General features: G+C 39.7%; 1 protein-coding gene across 1 annotated transcript in view; it reads right to left on the bottom strand.

Moving 5' to 3' along the window:
• homer3b (homer scaffold protein 3b) overlaps positions 1–16,822 on the bottom strand; it is a 50,235-nt gene that overhangs the window by 22,839 nt on the left and 10,574 nt on the right. Inside the window, exons 3-5 of the mRNA XM_083940426.1 lie at positions 9,440–9,596; positions 7,697–7,828; positions 6,141–6,248 (exon numbers count right to left, since the gene is read on the bottom strand). Coding sequence (XP_083796552.1) covers positions 6,141–6,248; positions 7,697–7,828; positions 9,440–9,596 — 397 coding nt within the window. The remainder of the gene's footprint in view (positions 1–6,140; positions 6,249–7,696; positions 7,829–9,439; positions 9,597–16,822) is intronic.

The raw sequence follows: 16,822 nt of genomic DNA, 5'->3' as shown, positions 1-16,822 counted from the left end.
CCTCACGACAGGGCTGTCCTCTGAGCCCCGCACTGTTTGTTCTCTCGTTAGAACCCCTTGCCCAAGCTGTTCGTCTGTCCCAGTTGGTATCTCCTATAACACTGCATGACACACGTCATCATCTCTCTTTATTTGCAGATGATATCATGGTCTATCTAGAAAATCCATCTCAATCCATCCCCCATCTTCTGTCTATTTGTGAGAATTATGGCAAAATGTCAGGATTTAAAATCAATTGGTCTAAATCTGCACTCCTCCATTTGAATGAGGCCGCCTGCAACTCCAACATTTCTTCTTGCATTCCGATCGTCAAGCAATTTAAATACCTTGGTGTTGAGATTTTCCCCTGCCTAAATAAGATTGTTAAACACAATTACTTAGTAGCCCAAAATAACGTTTTGAAGGATATGGAAAAATGGGTGCTTCTCCCTATGTCTATCCAAGCCCGTGCCTCAATTGTTAAAATGAACATCCTGCCCAGGATCAATTTTGTCAGCTCCATGCTTCCTCTATCGCCTCCTATTGACTACTGGACTAAATTACATTCAGCCGTTTCTAAATTCATCTGGAAAGGCAAACGGCCGAGACTTAAACTGGCCACTCTTCAGAGGGAAAAGGAAAATGGTGGTTTAGCTGTTCCTGATTTTAAACTGTATTTTTGGTCCTTTGTTTTAAGACCTTTCCTTACTTGGCTTAATCCAGACATGCCTGCTTCTTGGCTTACTCTAGAACGCGCTATGACGAAACCATGGCCATTACAGGATGTTCTCTTTTCTAATATTTCTAATAAGCAGTGCCAACTAAGATTTGGGCCCATCATCTCTTATCTCATCAGGACCTGGCGGGTAGTAGAAAAGTTTTCTCGCATAAACTGTAACTGGCACTCACATTCCCCTGTATTTCACAATAAGTCGTTACTGATAGGTGGGAGTCCTATAACAGCACCGCATTGGGAACAACGAGGGGTTCATTATTTAAAGGATATATTCAGTGACTCTGGCTTGTTACCATTCTCTGACTTACAAAATACATTCAATCTGCCACGTTCTACCTTTTTTTTCTATTTACAATTAAGATCTGCGCTCAAAGCATATGGTGTCCCCTGGCAAAGTTCCTTGCCTACTCATCCTATCCGTAAACTGTTTACTAGTCAGTCATCATCAAAAGGTATGGTATCTAGGCTTTACCACTTCTTGGTCATACCCAAACATATTGGCCTTCCTATAGAAAAGGTCTGGTTACGGGACTGTCCTGATCTAAGCGAAGAATTTGATTGGGACGATGTTTGGTCCAGCATCTCAGAGGTGTCGCGTAATCCTGATCACCAACACATTCATTATAACTTCATCCATAGAACCTATCTGACCCCTGTAAGGATGCACCACATGAAAATAGTCAATAACCCTCTATGCACGTTTTGCCCAACTCAATCCCACGGCACCTTTCTCCACATGTTCTGGGCCTGTGGCCCTGTCTCTCAGTTTTGGAGTGATGTTGCATCTTGTCTGTCTCGTTTGTTCACTGTCAATGTGCCTGTTCACATGGGTGTTTTGATTTTGAATGACTTGTCGCCTCTCGGTGTTGCTGGAGTAACTCAGAGGGGAATCTATGCTGGACTAACCGCTGCCAAGAAGATGGTAGCTACACGGTGGAAGCCACCCCATGACCTCTCAATGCGGCATTGGAGCCTCACGTTTTTGGACGTTATATTCATGGAACTATCCACAGCTAGAGTCAATGGAGCTTCAGAAAAGACTTTGGACTTTTGGCGTAACCTAACAGACTCTATCAAAGACTTGATGGGACACTAGAGCCTTTTTTGTTTCATTTTTAGTTTTTGTCTTGTGTTTTATCTTTATGTTTGTCTGTTGTGTGTGTCATGTTTGTCGAGTCTTGTCTCCCCTGCCCCTCCCTTTTTTCCCCCTACTTTACGTGATTTGTAATTCTGTTATAACAAAAATCATAATAAAAATTTGATAAAAAAAAAACAACAATTTGGAATCTTGTTTGTGCGTTTATTTTCCAACAAAACACAAATGTGTGGATATTTTTTTAACATGTCATAAATCACGTTTTATTTTCCGTTTTTAAGTGTTTACTTTCCTGTAATGTCAAGTGGGTGTATACTCTTCATTTAAGTATTTAAGTAATGCCATTTGCATATTATGACTCAATGTATCCTCTTTACTGTTGCAAATTCTCTTTTAAGCTATATTATGCTGCACAACACATGACATAAACAGAGCAATAATTATGGTCTATACTAAAACCCTCAAATGAAGCATCCACTAATATATATATAAATAAAATGTTTTTGCGTCTTTGCACTTTGTCAGTTCTATAATGCTCTCTTCATTGCTGTGTTTATTATGCTTAATTTTTATTTCCCTGAACTTCACCATCTCCTCCTCCATCTTATCTCTGAGCTCTGCAAATAAGCCTGAAAGCTGTAGCTTTCCTGCATGTAGATCCCCTGCTGCCATCCACATACATCAGGCAGAATATGTGCTCTGGAAAGCTTGCGGCTGCACAGATACAGTTACTAAGCAGTACTTATTAACCACTGTGATACAAAGCCTACTGATATTTTAGGTTGGTAGGTTCAGGCCAGTTCAAACCCTGAGATATTTTTGGTTCCATTCACGAAAGTTTAACTTCAGCCACGCAGTTAGTTTAAATCTCGAATTTGCACAAGTCAGTGATCTTTATAGTTTTGTTCTCCTTCACAAAAGGACAAAAGGGTTTGAGGAAAGCTTTAAACAGTACTCACACTTTAGTACATAAAAGCCTTAATGGAGCTCCTAGCTGACACTATAGCCACACAGCAGCCCTTAAAACTTGGCTATAATTGATGTGTACAATAACTTCATGTACTTAAGCTCCAGAACAGCTTTGATTGGATGTTGTTTTCATATTAGGGATGTTTGGAGTCAGCACCATGGTGTGCATGGTACAACATGCAGCTGTGAGTAAGAAGATGTGATAAAAACCTCAACAACGCCTTTGTTAACTGCCAGACACAAAATCAATGACTGCAGAGTTTTCTACGGACTGTTCGCCCGAGTCTGACCGTGCAGCTTTATCCAGACGATGTTTCTGTGGGTGTGTGTGTGTGTGTTTGGCTACCCAACAGGCAAACAGGACTCTGGTTGCTGTGGTAACAGTAATTGCTGACCCTGACCTCTGTGTGTGTGCAGTTTCATTCTGCACTTGACACTGAAGGCATAAATTCAGCCATTTTTACACTTCATTTCCTCACCGCGATTGACAAACCCCGACTGATTGTTGTGTGTTTTTATTTCTACACAGGAACACCAGCGTGTTTGTGTACTGAGGACACCGTTACATCCTACAGCAACTCTCAATAAATTTAACTTCACACACATGGACAATTGGTAAGAATTGCAATATCAATACGTGTGAAACAAGAAAGAAGAGAAAGAAGCCTTTTTCTATTACTTTTGTTTCTATTTATTTTTTTAACCCTCTTTAGATTCGCATTTAGATTTTTTCTCTATAAAGCACTTTGTAACCATGCTTCCTTAAAGAGATGTTACCAAATACACTTTATAGTGGGCTGCAGTGGCTCAGTCTGTGGGCCAGAGGGTGGTCCCATGTAGAGACCAAGTACGGAGTGTAAGTGAATTTCCTCGTGGATTAATAAAGAATGTCTTCTTTTTTCTAATAGGGGCCTCCTGGTGTTTAAGACCTTGTCACAATAACATCCCCTTGTTTCCTGTCTACCCTGTCACAAAATGCCCAAAATGTACCTAAGGAAAGCTAAAAATGCAGCCAATTATGTCATCATCATCACTGACACACATTTAGATCTCAAACTAGCTTTTGTCATTAACTCCCACTCCCATATCAATTTCAAATACGTGAGGCAAAAGCAAACTGAGCCATAATCTGAAGTGTGAATATCAATCAAAATATGACACATTGAAAGCAAATTTGCAGGCACCAAAATTATTTTTTACACTTCCGACTGATTCAAATTACAAGACAGTATTTCAGTTATCTACCACAAAATCTGAACCCATGAATGCAGAAGACACTAGTTACATAAAGTTAAAAGTAATAAAGTAAAAAAAACCTCATCAAGTTCCCCTCTGACCTCCCACTCTCACTTCTGCTTCTGTGCAGCTCAGTCCAGCATCAATACTGCAACTGCCTCTATGAAAAACAATACTTAATACAACTTTAACATTAAAATGTCAGATAGTTTGATGAAATATTGCTCAGTTTGTGCGCCAGGCTTTCTTGGTATTGATGCTCTGTTTTGTCGTATCGTATCCAGCAGTGTTTTCTCTCGGCCTTCGCTCAATAAATAGACAAGACAAAGCATCAGCTCTTATCTGAGTGTCTCAGAGCTGAGGTCGCGGTTGGCAGCGTGACTCTGCAGTCTTTTAGTCCTGCTGAGTGGCTCTTTGTTAGCGCGCACACACACACACACACACACACACACACACACACACACACACACACACACACACACACACACACACACACACACACACACACACACACACACACACACACACACACACACACACACACACACACACACACACACACACACACACACACACACACACACACACACACACACACACACACACACACACACACACACACACACACTTAGTCTGTTTTGAATCCATGTCTCAACAACAACCAAACACACTCTTAATGCTGATACTACTCTGAAGCTTCCCAAAACTTAGCATGACACATCGTTTCCTCCATGTTTGTAAAATAAAGTCACAGCCGCCCAAACTGGGTGTATGCTCTACTTGTTATTTTTGATGTTGTGAATATCAGAAAAACTGCCCCAGAAAAAATATCACCCTGTATCTTGTGCTCTACTTATAATGTCACTACAGGGTGGCTTGTTTTTTTGTGAGGCACAAAAAGTTTCCACTGCAGGAAAAACTTTCACTTCTCCAACTAAGCCTCGGTTATCAAATCCACCAAGAAATCGCCAACACTGACAGGATAAAAAGCTGGCCATTGTCCTTTCACCAGCAGCCAGATTCCCTTCAATTATGGATGATTCAGCTGTCCTCTCCTTCCTCCACTCTCCTGCTCCCTCATTTTTCTTTCTTTCAGTCCCGGCCATTACTGCCCCTCCAAACACCTTCAGTGCCAGCCTCTCTTCCTGCCTCTCATCTCCATTTGTCATGCATGAAATCTTTTAATGGAGTTAACCAATGGGAGAATAATGGAACGGCCAGATGGGAATACATTTAATCCCTCGTGATTCAGTATATGTTTAAAATAGAAACAAAGCCACTGAGTTCATTGGGGTATTACTGCTCCACCATGTTGTATTGGCCTGTGGGGCTACAGACACCATCCTGCCCCCTCAAAGTCCTGAACCGGCTGTCCATCCTAGTAATAGGTCACACTTTTAAATGTATTTCCTCTAAAATCTGATCAGCAAACACTTGCACTGTGAGATTTTCAGATTTTATTTATAAAAAAATAACAACAGTGTTTTCTGAGTCTTTACCACTAGTGGCAACTCCCTTGGCGTTGTCTTCACACTGTGGACAATTTGCTCCTAATAATAGTCATTAATAAGAAAATAAATGTTATTATTTAGCCCTAATAGAGTAAGTTGGAGTGAAACTACCGTCCATGCAGAGAGCTTTTGTTTTATATTTCTTTCTCTACAATATATTTCTACCATTTCTTCCACCACCCACAATATAAAGTCGGCATCTGTGGTGCTCAAAGCATCTCAAAAAGAAACTCAACAGTAATATTTCTTTCCAAAAACAATGTCCTGATTACTCAGGTTAATCCACAACCCCCCGGCAGACGGTTTTTGACAATTGCTGTTTGTAGGGAAGTCTGTGGTGGGTGTTTCAGCAAATGGAAAAGCTTTCATGAGGTGATGTATTGTTATGCTACACAATTACTAATAAATCAGCATAGCAAAATATGTCTATTACCATTTAAATGCATCCTTATTCTTCACTTATTTAGGGTGGTTAGGCTTTTTGTCAGATCTGTAGTGATAACTTATAGCTGAGTATATTTGAGTATACAGAGTTTCCATTTTCTAGCTAGGCGAGGCTCTTATCAGCCAAAATAAATAAGAAAACATTTAAGAAAGTAGAGCAGTGCTTTACCTCTGGAGCTGCAATGTTGAGCGCAGGGTTGGCCAGTTCAAATCTCTCCTGAGATTTCTCTCTGGCCAGACGAGCCGCCTCTTTCACCTCCTTAAACTGCTCCGCAAACTGCAGGTGAAGAGAGAAGACAGAAGTTAGAGAAAACCTGAAAAGCCCGCACCACTAAGCACCATACTTACATAATCTTTATATCACTGATTTAAATACTCATTTGGTACTTAATTACGATAATGTAATTTTATTAAAACATATTGGAAAATATCTAACTTGACTTCTCGTCAGTGTATCTTGCAGCTTCATTCTGGAGTAACAAGAATATCTGTTTGTTGTTCTTGTTGCACAATACCCTAGCAGCATATTGTAATTCAACTGGGCCGAGAAAAAAATAGACTTCTGCACCTCCTCTTGGCTAAGTTTCATGAAAATCTAGCCTGTGATGGGAGACTTTGGTCAATCACAGGTCATTTCAGAAAAAGGAATAGCACGTTCTTATTGTCATTTCTTAAAATGCAGATGACACTTAAGATGTTGCTATTTCACCTTTAAAGAATTTTCCCTCAGGGATGGATAAAGTTATCTTGAATTTCAGCCCAATAAAAGAAGACAGACTTATCAAAAAAGTCGAAAAAAAACTCTGACAGTAAACGAAATATAAGATATTGGGGAGCCGTTTCAGAGATGAATAGAAAATGTTGATAATAGTTTAACCTTCTGCGTACCGAGTGGTTCCCCGAACTGGGGTGGGGAAGCCAGGCTAAATATAAATGATGCATGGCACAGCTAGCAAAGCATGGACAAGTTTGTGAAAAGACTGCAAGGTACACAAAAAGCAGAATCATGAATCTACACCAAACATCACAACCACCCAAAGACAAGAAAATATGATGAGGCATATCTCAACCTGGGCTTCACCAGAAAAACCAGAGTAATGAAAAGAGAGAAGGGGGACCCAGCAGAAAAGGTTTGGGAGCCACTGTCATAACCGCAGCCAACCGTGACTAGAGCCACAAATCACAGTTTGACATCTGAAAGAGCATTACGGGCAGAAGAAGAAGAAAGCGGGAAGGTATTTCTCAGAAACTTCCCACTTTATAACAGGATCGGGATTAAAAATGGAAATTAAAGACTAGTATTCGTACAGGTCACTGTATGAAGAGAGGGCATTTGCCCATGCTCTTCAGGTGGGGCATCTTAGCATAGACAGGGGAGAACTGCAGGAGGTCTGTATTGTCAAATTCTGGCTTCTTTTTTATTTTGCCTTTTCCAGGAAACTGCTTACCCCAGCATATTTTTCTCTCAATATTATAGTAGGACGTGTATGAAAATCTGCATCATGGTGAAGAAGAGATCCTGGAGATGTTTTGTGTCTATGTAATAATCCAGCTGCATGAGATACTGACAGAACAAAATGTGTTATTGTGAATTTACATCACAACGCTGTATTCTCCTGCTCCATAGTCCCCCCTCTCTCTGTAATATCTAATAGATTAAAAACTCTGAAAAAACTCTTGAATGTAGCTGAGGTGTTTGTGTCTGTGTGTGTGAGCGGCGTGTACCTGCTGCAGCTGCTGCTCCGTGGAGAAGCCCAGGCCGTAGACGGTGTTGGCCCGGCTGTCAGCCCACTGGCCAAACTTCTGGGAGGTTTTGGTGAAGGTCATGTTTGGGGTGATGGTGCTGTTGATGATGGCCTAACACCACAGAGAATAAAGAGGAAAAACATGAGGAAAAAAAAAAGTAGATAAGTGATCACAGTTGGAAAAGCAGAACGCTGTTGTTGATTAAAAACATGATCCTGCACAGAAATAAAGGATATACAAAATCAGAATGAGACCAGAGAGGGATAGTAAACATGTTAAATTAGCCAGCTGGAGGATATTTAGCCAAGAAACTACAGAGAACATAAGATAAGAGACAGATTTGAGTTTTTAAGTACATGCACAACTACAGTAGCTGTGATGAAGGTGCACTGACTCAAATTCTGCAGATCCACCTCGACTCTATGTGAATGCATTTCTCAACTCAAGCCACGTGCTTTAAATCCCTGTCTTCAAAAAGGTCATTTTCAAGGACAAAGAATTCATGATATCCAGAATCAACAAGAAGAACATTAATGATTGATGTCACCTTTAAAGGCCAAATTCATTACAGCTCATTGTTATTTTTCCTTTGTATGTACTTGACCAGCAAATATGCTGATTCTCATCTCATTATCAGGAGCCCAACAACTGACTGCACAGCAGCTGATAACAGTGACCAGGCTGGTGTTTGCTTTGAGTTATGTGACTTTATTTAGGATCATTAGCAACAATAAATAACACGACACCATTAATAACATGAGTCACATTTAGATTACGTAGTCCTCCGAATGTGAAGTCTTCGCAAATGTGCCCCCTAAAATTAAAAAAACAAAAACATTATGGAGGCCTACTGGAGACGTGTGTGTTCAGATTAATATATCCAACAGCCAGGCCAGGAAAAGAGCTGAGGGAAAGCTTGTTGTGGTGTGAGTCGATCTGTTCAGATACTCTCGAGTGAACTGTCTGATGAGGTGGATTTGTTGCCAAATGTATCAACTTTCAGTGCGCTCAATTGACACAACTGGGTGATGACTACATAGAACTTTAATTTATATGCTAACAAGATATGCTGTCAGTGCTGGGACTCCTGGGCTCTTCTCGTGGATGTGGCGTTACTGATGTGGGTTGGTTTTAAATATTTTGCTGACAACGTGCAACTCCGATTAATACATCCCCACCCATAACAGTCACAGCCAGATGGAAAACAGATGCATTTCCTGTTTTTGAAGAATCTCAGAACAGGGTGCACATAGTGGGCTAAGGAGGATTACGATACTACACAAATAAAGAGTCCCTACACTATTATAATACTAATTCCATGTAAGGAAAATAATAACTGCTGTGTGCAACAAGCTGCACCATGATAATACTGAAGAAATGGACTCAACGTAAGCTTGATTTGATTTTTCATGCAGTCCCACTGGACCTCATGCTGCCTTTACTTGAATGAAATATCGATAAAATCAGTAAAAAAATGTTTAAAAAAAGTTTGGTAGACAGACCACTTTATAATCAATCAATGCTGGAAAGACTTCTGAAAAATCAGGTTTATAAAACATTTTATTGGTTCATGTCTTCTTAAAAGAATCAGAGCCGAGTTACTTGTCTTTTGCCATTAAAGACAAATAACAATACGTGTGGTGTGAACATGTAATTATATTATTAAAATACACAAGTCTGTGCACGTGTATCTTTGCAGTCATATGTGTGGAGGCCTCCCACCTTCGTCCCACCCACGCTGATGATGCGGTAAACGTTGCGGCTGGCATCGTAGAAGAAGGACACAGTGACGGCGTGTTTGCTGGCGGGCAGCCAGTTGCGTTTGGTGGCCGGGTCGATCTGGAAGACATGAGCTCTGGCACTAAAGATGGGCTGCTCCCTTTAAAACAAATAACAGAACATGTTCACTTCAAGTTACAGGTGATTTGGTGTCATAATAATTTAGATAACACTACTGAATACATCCAGGCAGGCGGCCATCCCCTCAACCGTCTGCCACGAAGGCTCCTTGTTTTCAAAAGAAGACCTCACACTCTGTAAGAGGAGTTAATGTGTGTTTAGTATAGTGTTAGCTGGTTTCACTGCACTATACGGTATATATTGGTTCATTTAAATAGCAATAGGGGAGTTAAAAAAGAACAACACTTTTCAACTGTTGAATGTACAGTTCACAGACTCCAACCCTCCTCGGACAGTCACATTCAAGTATACAAAAACAAACCACATGCTAATGCACAAACATACAAACAAATGCAGCGTGAACAAGATTTCATACACAAGATGACTGAGGTTTTTGTTAACATGTCTGTAGTCTGACAGATGTAGACTGTGGGTATACAGCCTGTCATTGGCCATGTCATTTCACATATTTTTTTCTCCTCCCCCACTGATATCGGTATAATAACAGATATAATAACAAAGATATAACGGTTTTCAAAATCCCCCTCGCAACAGGAAACGACAATCACCTCGGAGCTAGAAAAATGGCACGTTTTGACTTAGATGTGAATCATGCTGTAACACAGGCCTGCTCGGTTCTCTCAGCAAATGTTTGTAAAGATATAAGAAGAATATGTGTAGAATAGATCTTATGTAGGGATTTAGACATTTTAATGTCAGGGCTTGCTTCCCTACTTGCAAAAGTTAAGCCAAAACAAGTTTCCTTCCATACTATTTTACAAAGGCACTGTCGCTGCATCCTGGGCTTAGTGCCGCTCAAGACGATTGTGATTGGTTTAAAGAAATACAAGCAGAGTGTTTGTTCCTCTATACCAGAATGTTAACTCCTGCAGACAGACTTTTCTCCAGCACGGTGGAGATGAGAGGTCTGGCAATGAGAGATTATGCAACAATGCTTTTGAAATGTAATTTCAGGTGTACAGTCATATAGAAATGTGTCACCTTTTTTTAGATTATTTCACATACTGTATATGCAGCATTATAACACATTTCACGTGTTTATGGGTATGATAAAGATATCAATCTGGCAAGACTGTCATCAGTTTTGACCGAGCCAGAAAGCAGAAAAAAATGTGGCTTTTTCTACATTGTATTTTGCCATCGATTTTCTTATTTTGCTTATCCTTATTGCCTTCAGTTTTGTTGTTTTCCATTAGTTTGTGTTATTATTTTCCCATGAGCAGCTGCTGGCATTGGTGCAGTAGTAATCTCCCAGCTGAAGGCTCTATAAAAAATAACTCAGTGTTGTTCATTTTTAACTGAAACGTTTGTTTTCAAAGTTAATTTCTCCCTTTGGGAAGAACCAAACTCCTTTTTTGAGGACACGAACCGAGTATTTATACTAATAGAACAAACTGTACCTTTTTGGAGAGCACCTAATTTCTTTAAATGTTGTGCTATTAATCATTTTGTAACAGCACGTGTAACTTTTTAAGGAAGTGAATAAATCGCTCTTCTGCCTAAACTTTTCATTTGTCACTCAGCTCGGTCACAAACAGCGAGTTGAGCCGGATTTTAAAGAGGCATAAATCTGCCTGCATGTGACACTCGTCACTGAGAAACTGGCTCAGGGGCTCCGAATATAAAGACGAGAGAGCAGTCTGTCATTTCAAATCTCAAGCAAACTCTATCCGTCATTGTTTTACACTGGAAGAGTTAAACTACAGCATACCTTCTTTTACCTCTAGTTAAACCAACTGTGGAGGTTTTTCTGTCCCTGAAACTTACTGTATGATCTCTTAAACAACACAGATCTGATGGTGGTGCTCAAAGAACAGAATTCAAGAACTCATCTGAAACATCTTTAGAAATTATGTCCCGGTTTCTCCCACGTCATCCACAGTTACTATGACGCATAATTATCATAACTTTTTTCTGTTCCTAAGATTAAAGAAGTAAAAACTGTTCATAGCCCATTTGAGGACAGCTGTTAATTACTGGGACATGATGAAATGTAATTTTAATGATCTGAGCACCACAACGTCCACTTTATTGTTTTCAAATATGTTTAGTTGAGCGTCCACTTTATTGTGCTGCTGCAGATATCTGAAAACATTTACTAACGAAACCAAACCTGGAAAAACCAAAGCTCGAATTCGTTGACCTAAAAAAAAACCTTAAAAACTGAACTGAAGAATGAATTAACACTACTTTTGTCTCTGAAGTTTCATAACTGCAAAAGGACAAACTGGCCTCATATCAAGACCAGACTAAAACATACTTGCTTGGCAAAATATAAACCTGTTGATGCAGCAACAATACCCACACACGGTTTCTTTTTTCGTTAACATATTCCCATAATTTCCATTGTTAATTTTCTTTACAGCGTGTTTATAAATATACTACCATACATTTCTTTAATGAGCTTTCATGTGCTGCTTTATGAAATAATGAAGGCAACAATGATAAAAATGCATTCTCAATTATAATTTTGAGCTATGCAATACTTGTAAAATGGAAATATGGAGACTCTTTATTAGTACACTGATCAAAGCCAAAAGGCTACAACATCTGTACCCATTATTAAAATGAACTGAATATCATTATCATCTCGCTCATTTGTTTGATTGCGAAACATTGACTTTTTTGTCACTTTGGGGACCCCACTCTCCCACTGAGTGTATAATGATGGTGGATAAAGCTATAAATAGGGACAAAAGTACCACCAATTTCCGAATGTGATTGTGTTTTCGGGAACCTCGAGGTCACTGATATTCTCCTGGTGTAATGAGGCTGTTGGTGCAAATGAAATTGAAGATTTGCTAACCGCTAGCAGTCCAATTAGCCATCCTGCTCTCTCTGAAGAGTCACGCTGTGGGGCGTCCAGCAGTGGAGAGAAGCTCAGAGGACAATGAGGGACTGCGTGGGCACTTCGGTGAATTTGTGCAACATTCTACAGCTAATAGAGTTTGCATAATGTCAACGTATGCAATGAGCTGAAAGTCAATTACATACTGACATTAATGAGGATAATGTGTGTGGGGAGAGGGGCTCTGTTCTTTGTCTAAGCAATAGAAATTATCATTTATATAGGTCAGCATGGATTACATGAAGCATTGCTCCCACAGGGTTTGGTTGGAATCACTGTACATTTGCATACAAACAATAGTGGTTATTGTTCCAACATAGATTACTGAAGATGCAGTTGACAATAGACAATAGCAGCGCAGTCAGGGAAGCAGATTTAGGTGTCAGTGAGATTCAGGATGGCAGAAACTAGAGATCATACAACAAATGTGACCAATTGAGGACACAAATACAGTGGCTGAGTTGACTTAGCAAACTACTTACGTCTCTACTTTGTGGTATACTTGGCTCTTAGGATTTGATTTATTGGTTTTGTTTTAATTCACATGTTCTGACCCTCCCAGTTTCTCACAGGAGTGACAGGCGTACCGTTGTTTGGTTGCGGCCACATAAATGGGATTTATATGACAGTTGGTCAAAGACTCAGAAAGAGAAAGCATGAGGTTCGATTCTTTCAAAAGAAAAAGTCAAAGTCAGAGAACACACATATTCCTTTAATAATAAAATATTTAAAGTAATTTGTTTAATTAACCTCAATGGATGGAAATTTTAGGTGTAAACTAGTAAAAGTGAAAATGTGTTTCACTAATAATCATTGACTTAAGGATATCGTAAGACTAAAACGCTAGCAGCCAACTTGGCTTAATATGTCTTTGATTGACTGCATTTAGCCCAGTCCTACTTCACCAGGCTCCAGCCTCATTAGTTCATTTCTGCCAAATGGTTCAAAAGGAAGTTACTTGTTGCGAAGAACAATATTGAAATTTGTATGTGAGCTCTTTCTATTAATTTTCTTCACAGGAGATATTTTGACATTTAGCAGGAAAAGTGCAGTCAATAACATTAATAATGGCTACATTCCAGTTACAGTGTCCCACTACTGGGTATACTGGCTCTCTGTCATGTCCAACTAGGACACCTTCAATGCAATGAAGCTAATAATGTTTTAATTAATACCCATGCTTTTCCCTCTATTACAAGCCCAAAGGTCTGCCCATAAAAACTACCGCAGCCATCAGTAGGGAGTTGTCCAGTGCTGACTCTTACCAAACCTTAAAAAAAAAAAAGTTAATGCTGCTGTAATTAATGTCCTGCTGTTTCAATACAGTTGTTGCTATTATAGGAGCAAAATTATAAATAAAGTTTGAGACCCGGCTGCCATTCTTTTCAGGGAGTAGAGCTTGATGTGAGGACTGTGGTAAACCTGAACACCTACTTCAAAGGTAAAATCCTGCTCGAAACATCAGACACAAATCAAGCAAATTAACAGAACCATGAAAGTAATTAATTATGCTCAATACAACTAATCATTTGGCTACAGCTGATAAAAGCACGCTAACGCCAATAAGCCAAAAATAAATAAGAATACATTAATTAACATCAAAGTAATAAGAGCTTCCATTCTATCAATTCTCATATTAATGAGAAATGATGAGCGACTGCTCATCAGCTCCCAGCCGTCACAGCAGATTCACACGGAAATGATTGCCCCGTCATTCGTTTGGCCCATCTTGATGTTACTCTGTGAAAACCCTTTCAAGCTAATCAGCTCAGACAGGATGCATCACATTGAGGTTTGATGATATGAGCTGATTAAAAACTGGATTAAAGCCCTCCTGAGGTGAAGGAGACCAAACGCTGCACAGCAGCCTGACAGTGGAGAGCAGTAGAGAGCAGTGTAGTCTGATGTTCCACACACCAGATCAAGTAATCCTCAAACTGTGTAGCTCTTAATCAAATCAGGTGTTGTTAGAGTAAAACCCTGCGTGATTAGGAGAGAGCTCCTTATATGTGACAATCTGAAGAGCTGTCATTAAAGCCAAAGTTACGCTACAATCAGCCCAACATATTTAACCCCACAGGAAGACAATTTAGTTACAAAGCAAGATGTGAGCTGAATACTTCCACTGCAACAGCGCCATGGAAAATATCTCAATAACAAATAAAGACTTTATCAAATTACAGTACAGAAATATGTGCAATAAATGTGGACCCCTTACTTAACAATGCCATGTACACTGTTTAATAGATATTGTATTAGGTCATATAATATTTGCATTGAATGTGTAAAGTCTTAATCTGCAAAGCAACAAGGTACTACAAAACTCTGAAATGTAGTGTATAAAATTAAAATACGAGTGCCATTATATTATACTCAAGTAGTGGTTAGCACTGTCGCCTCACAGCAAGAAGGTTCCCGGTTCGCGCTCCGGCTGGGGCCCTTCTGTGTGGAGTTTGCATGTTCTCCCTGTGTCTGTGTGGGTTTTCCCTGGGTTCTCCGGTTTCCTACCACAGTCCAAAGACATGCTTGTGTTAGGTTAATTGATTGACTGACTCTAAATTGCCCGTAGGTGTGAATGGTTGTCTGTCTCTGTTCATCTCTATGTGCCCTGTGATAGACTGGCGTCCTGTCCAGGGTGTACCCCGCCTCACGCCCGATGTCAGCTGGATTCAGCTCCAGCCCCCCGCGACCCCGACAGGGACAAGCGGTTGAAGATGAATGAATGAATAGTACTTGAAATTGTGCTTAAGGTATTCACATCCTGCTTTTAGCCAGAGGCCTAAGTCATCTGGATCAATTATTGTCAATATATTCCAGGTCAAATATATAATAATAAATAATAAAGATATATATAAACGGTTGTATGTATATATATATATATATATATATATATATATATATATATATATATATATATATACATACACATACACACAAACACACACCCCACCATCCCCCACCTCCCCGTCATAATACTGTACACACTCACTGCTGCACATCCAAGCGTACGTGAGTGGAGGCAGAGCTGAGTTCGGATTAGGCTACAGCTCAGTAATTAACGGGGTCAAAAACATCACAACATGTTTTTTGAGGTGTATGTCTCATAAGCCCCTTTCACACATGCACGGCAACCCTGAACTTACCTAGACACTAACCAGAGGAGCTGTGTGTGAGAACACAAATGTCCGAATCAGTTGGAGTGGAGATCAAACTGTGTGACCCATGTGTGAATAGAGCAGCTCATTGTCTGAAGAATCATCGTGACCTAGGGGACATGTTGACATTTCTATCATGCAGCGGAAAACTAAACTAACTAACTATCCAAGGGTGACAAATTTTAACGGGTGGTTAGAGACTCAGTTGTTCGTGGCCAAATTACAAAGCAGCTATTTGACCGTGGTTTGATCCCTGTCATGTCGTCCCTTCTGTCCTCTACCCAGCACTAATCCTTGCCGAAACCAAAAGTAGTATTTCCAGTTAGTCATGACACAAAGACATTTTAGACTAGCCTTTATTGTAAGTGCAGTCTTACAGATATTTTGCTGCTAGATTAGTCTAGTCCCCAAGGCTAATTGTGGACTAACAGCCATGGTATTCAGGTGAATTTAGATGTATTTCTAAAGTCTGACTAGGAGTAAGAGCTAAGCCTAAGTCAAAGTCTATCTTTATGAAACCAGCCCCTGGATATTTCTAAAAACAATAGAGGTGTTTTTTCTTTCACTAGCTGCTTCTAAGGCTTAAAATAACTCATGGTAAATGTTACTTTTAGTTCCTAGATCAAGGGTATTTCCTCTTTAGAAAAAGTCACCATCAACTTTAGGATCAAAAACACGCCCATCACATCAAGTGTCTTCAAACTGCAAGTAATGAGTGATGAGTCAGTTATTTTCCCAGTATATCCGATCGTTTAGTCTATAAGATGACTATAGTTAGAAAAAAGCAAAAAATGTTGCTCACAATTATCGGAAGCCAACAATAGATATCAACTCAAGAGATATTCAGTTCATCCCATCACATGAGACAGAAGAAAAGCAGAAAATCCTTAACTGAGAAGCTGGAATAAAGTAGTTTGCCATCAAATTACTTAAAGGATTATCAAAATAATTTTCTCTCCCTCTTGTGGGAATATTGGCTCCAATGTCAGAGCATTTAAAAACAAATTGTCTTTTGTTTTTAGTGGTGCCTAAACTAGAATGTGGGTTACCTGAGAAGCTTTTGATATCTTCTTTTGTTAGTGAAGTCATTTTTTCATTTAAGGAGAACAGCTACTTCTCCTTTGGATTTTTAAAATTTGTATTTAGGGTCAGAGTGGAGGAGAAAGCAACGACAGACTGGTA

The sequence above is a fragment of the Echiichthys vipera genome (genome assembly GCF_963691815.1).
Source record: "Echiichthys vipera genome assembly, chromosome: 3".
NCBI classification, from domain to species: domain Eukaryota; kingdom Metazoa; phylum Chordata; class Actinopteri; order Perciformes; family Trachinidae; genus Echiichthys; species Echiichthys vipera.
The sequence above is the reverse complement of the archived record's forward strand: the minus strand, read 5'-3'. Positions and strand labels throughout refer to the sequence as shown.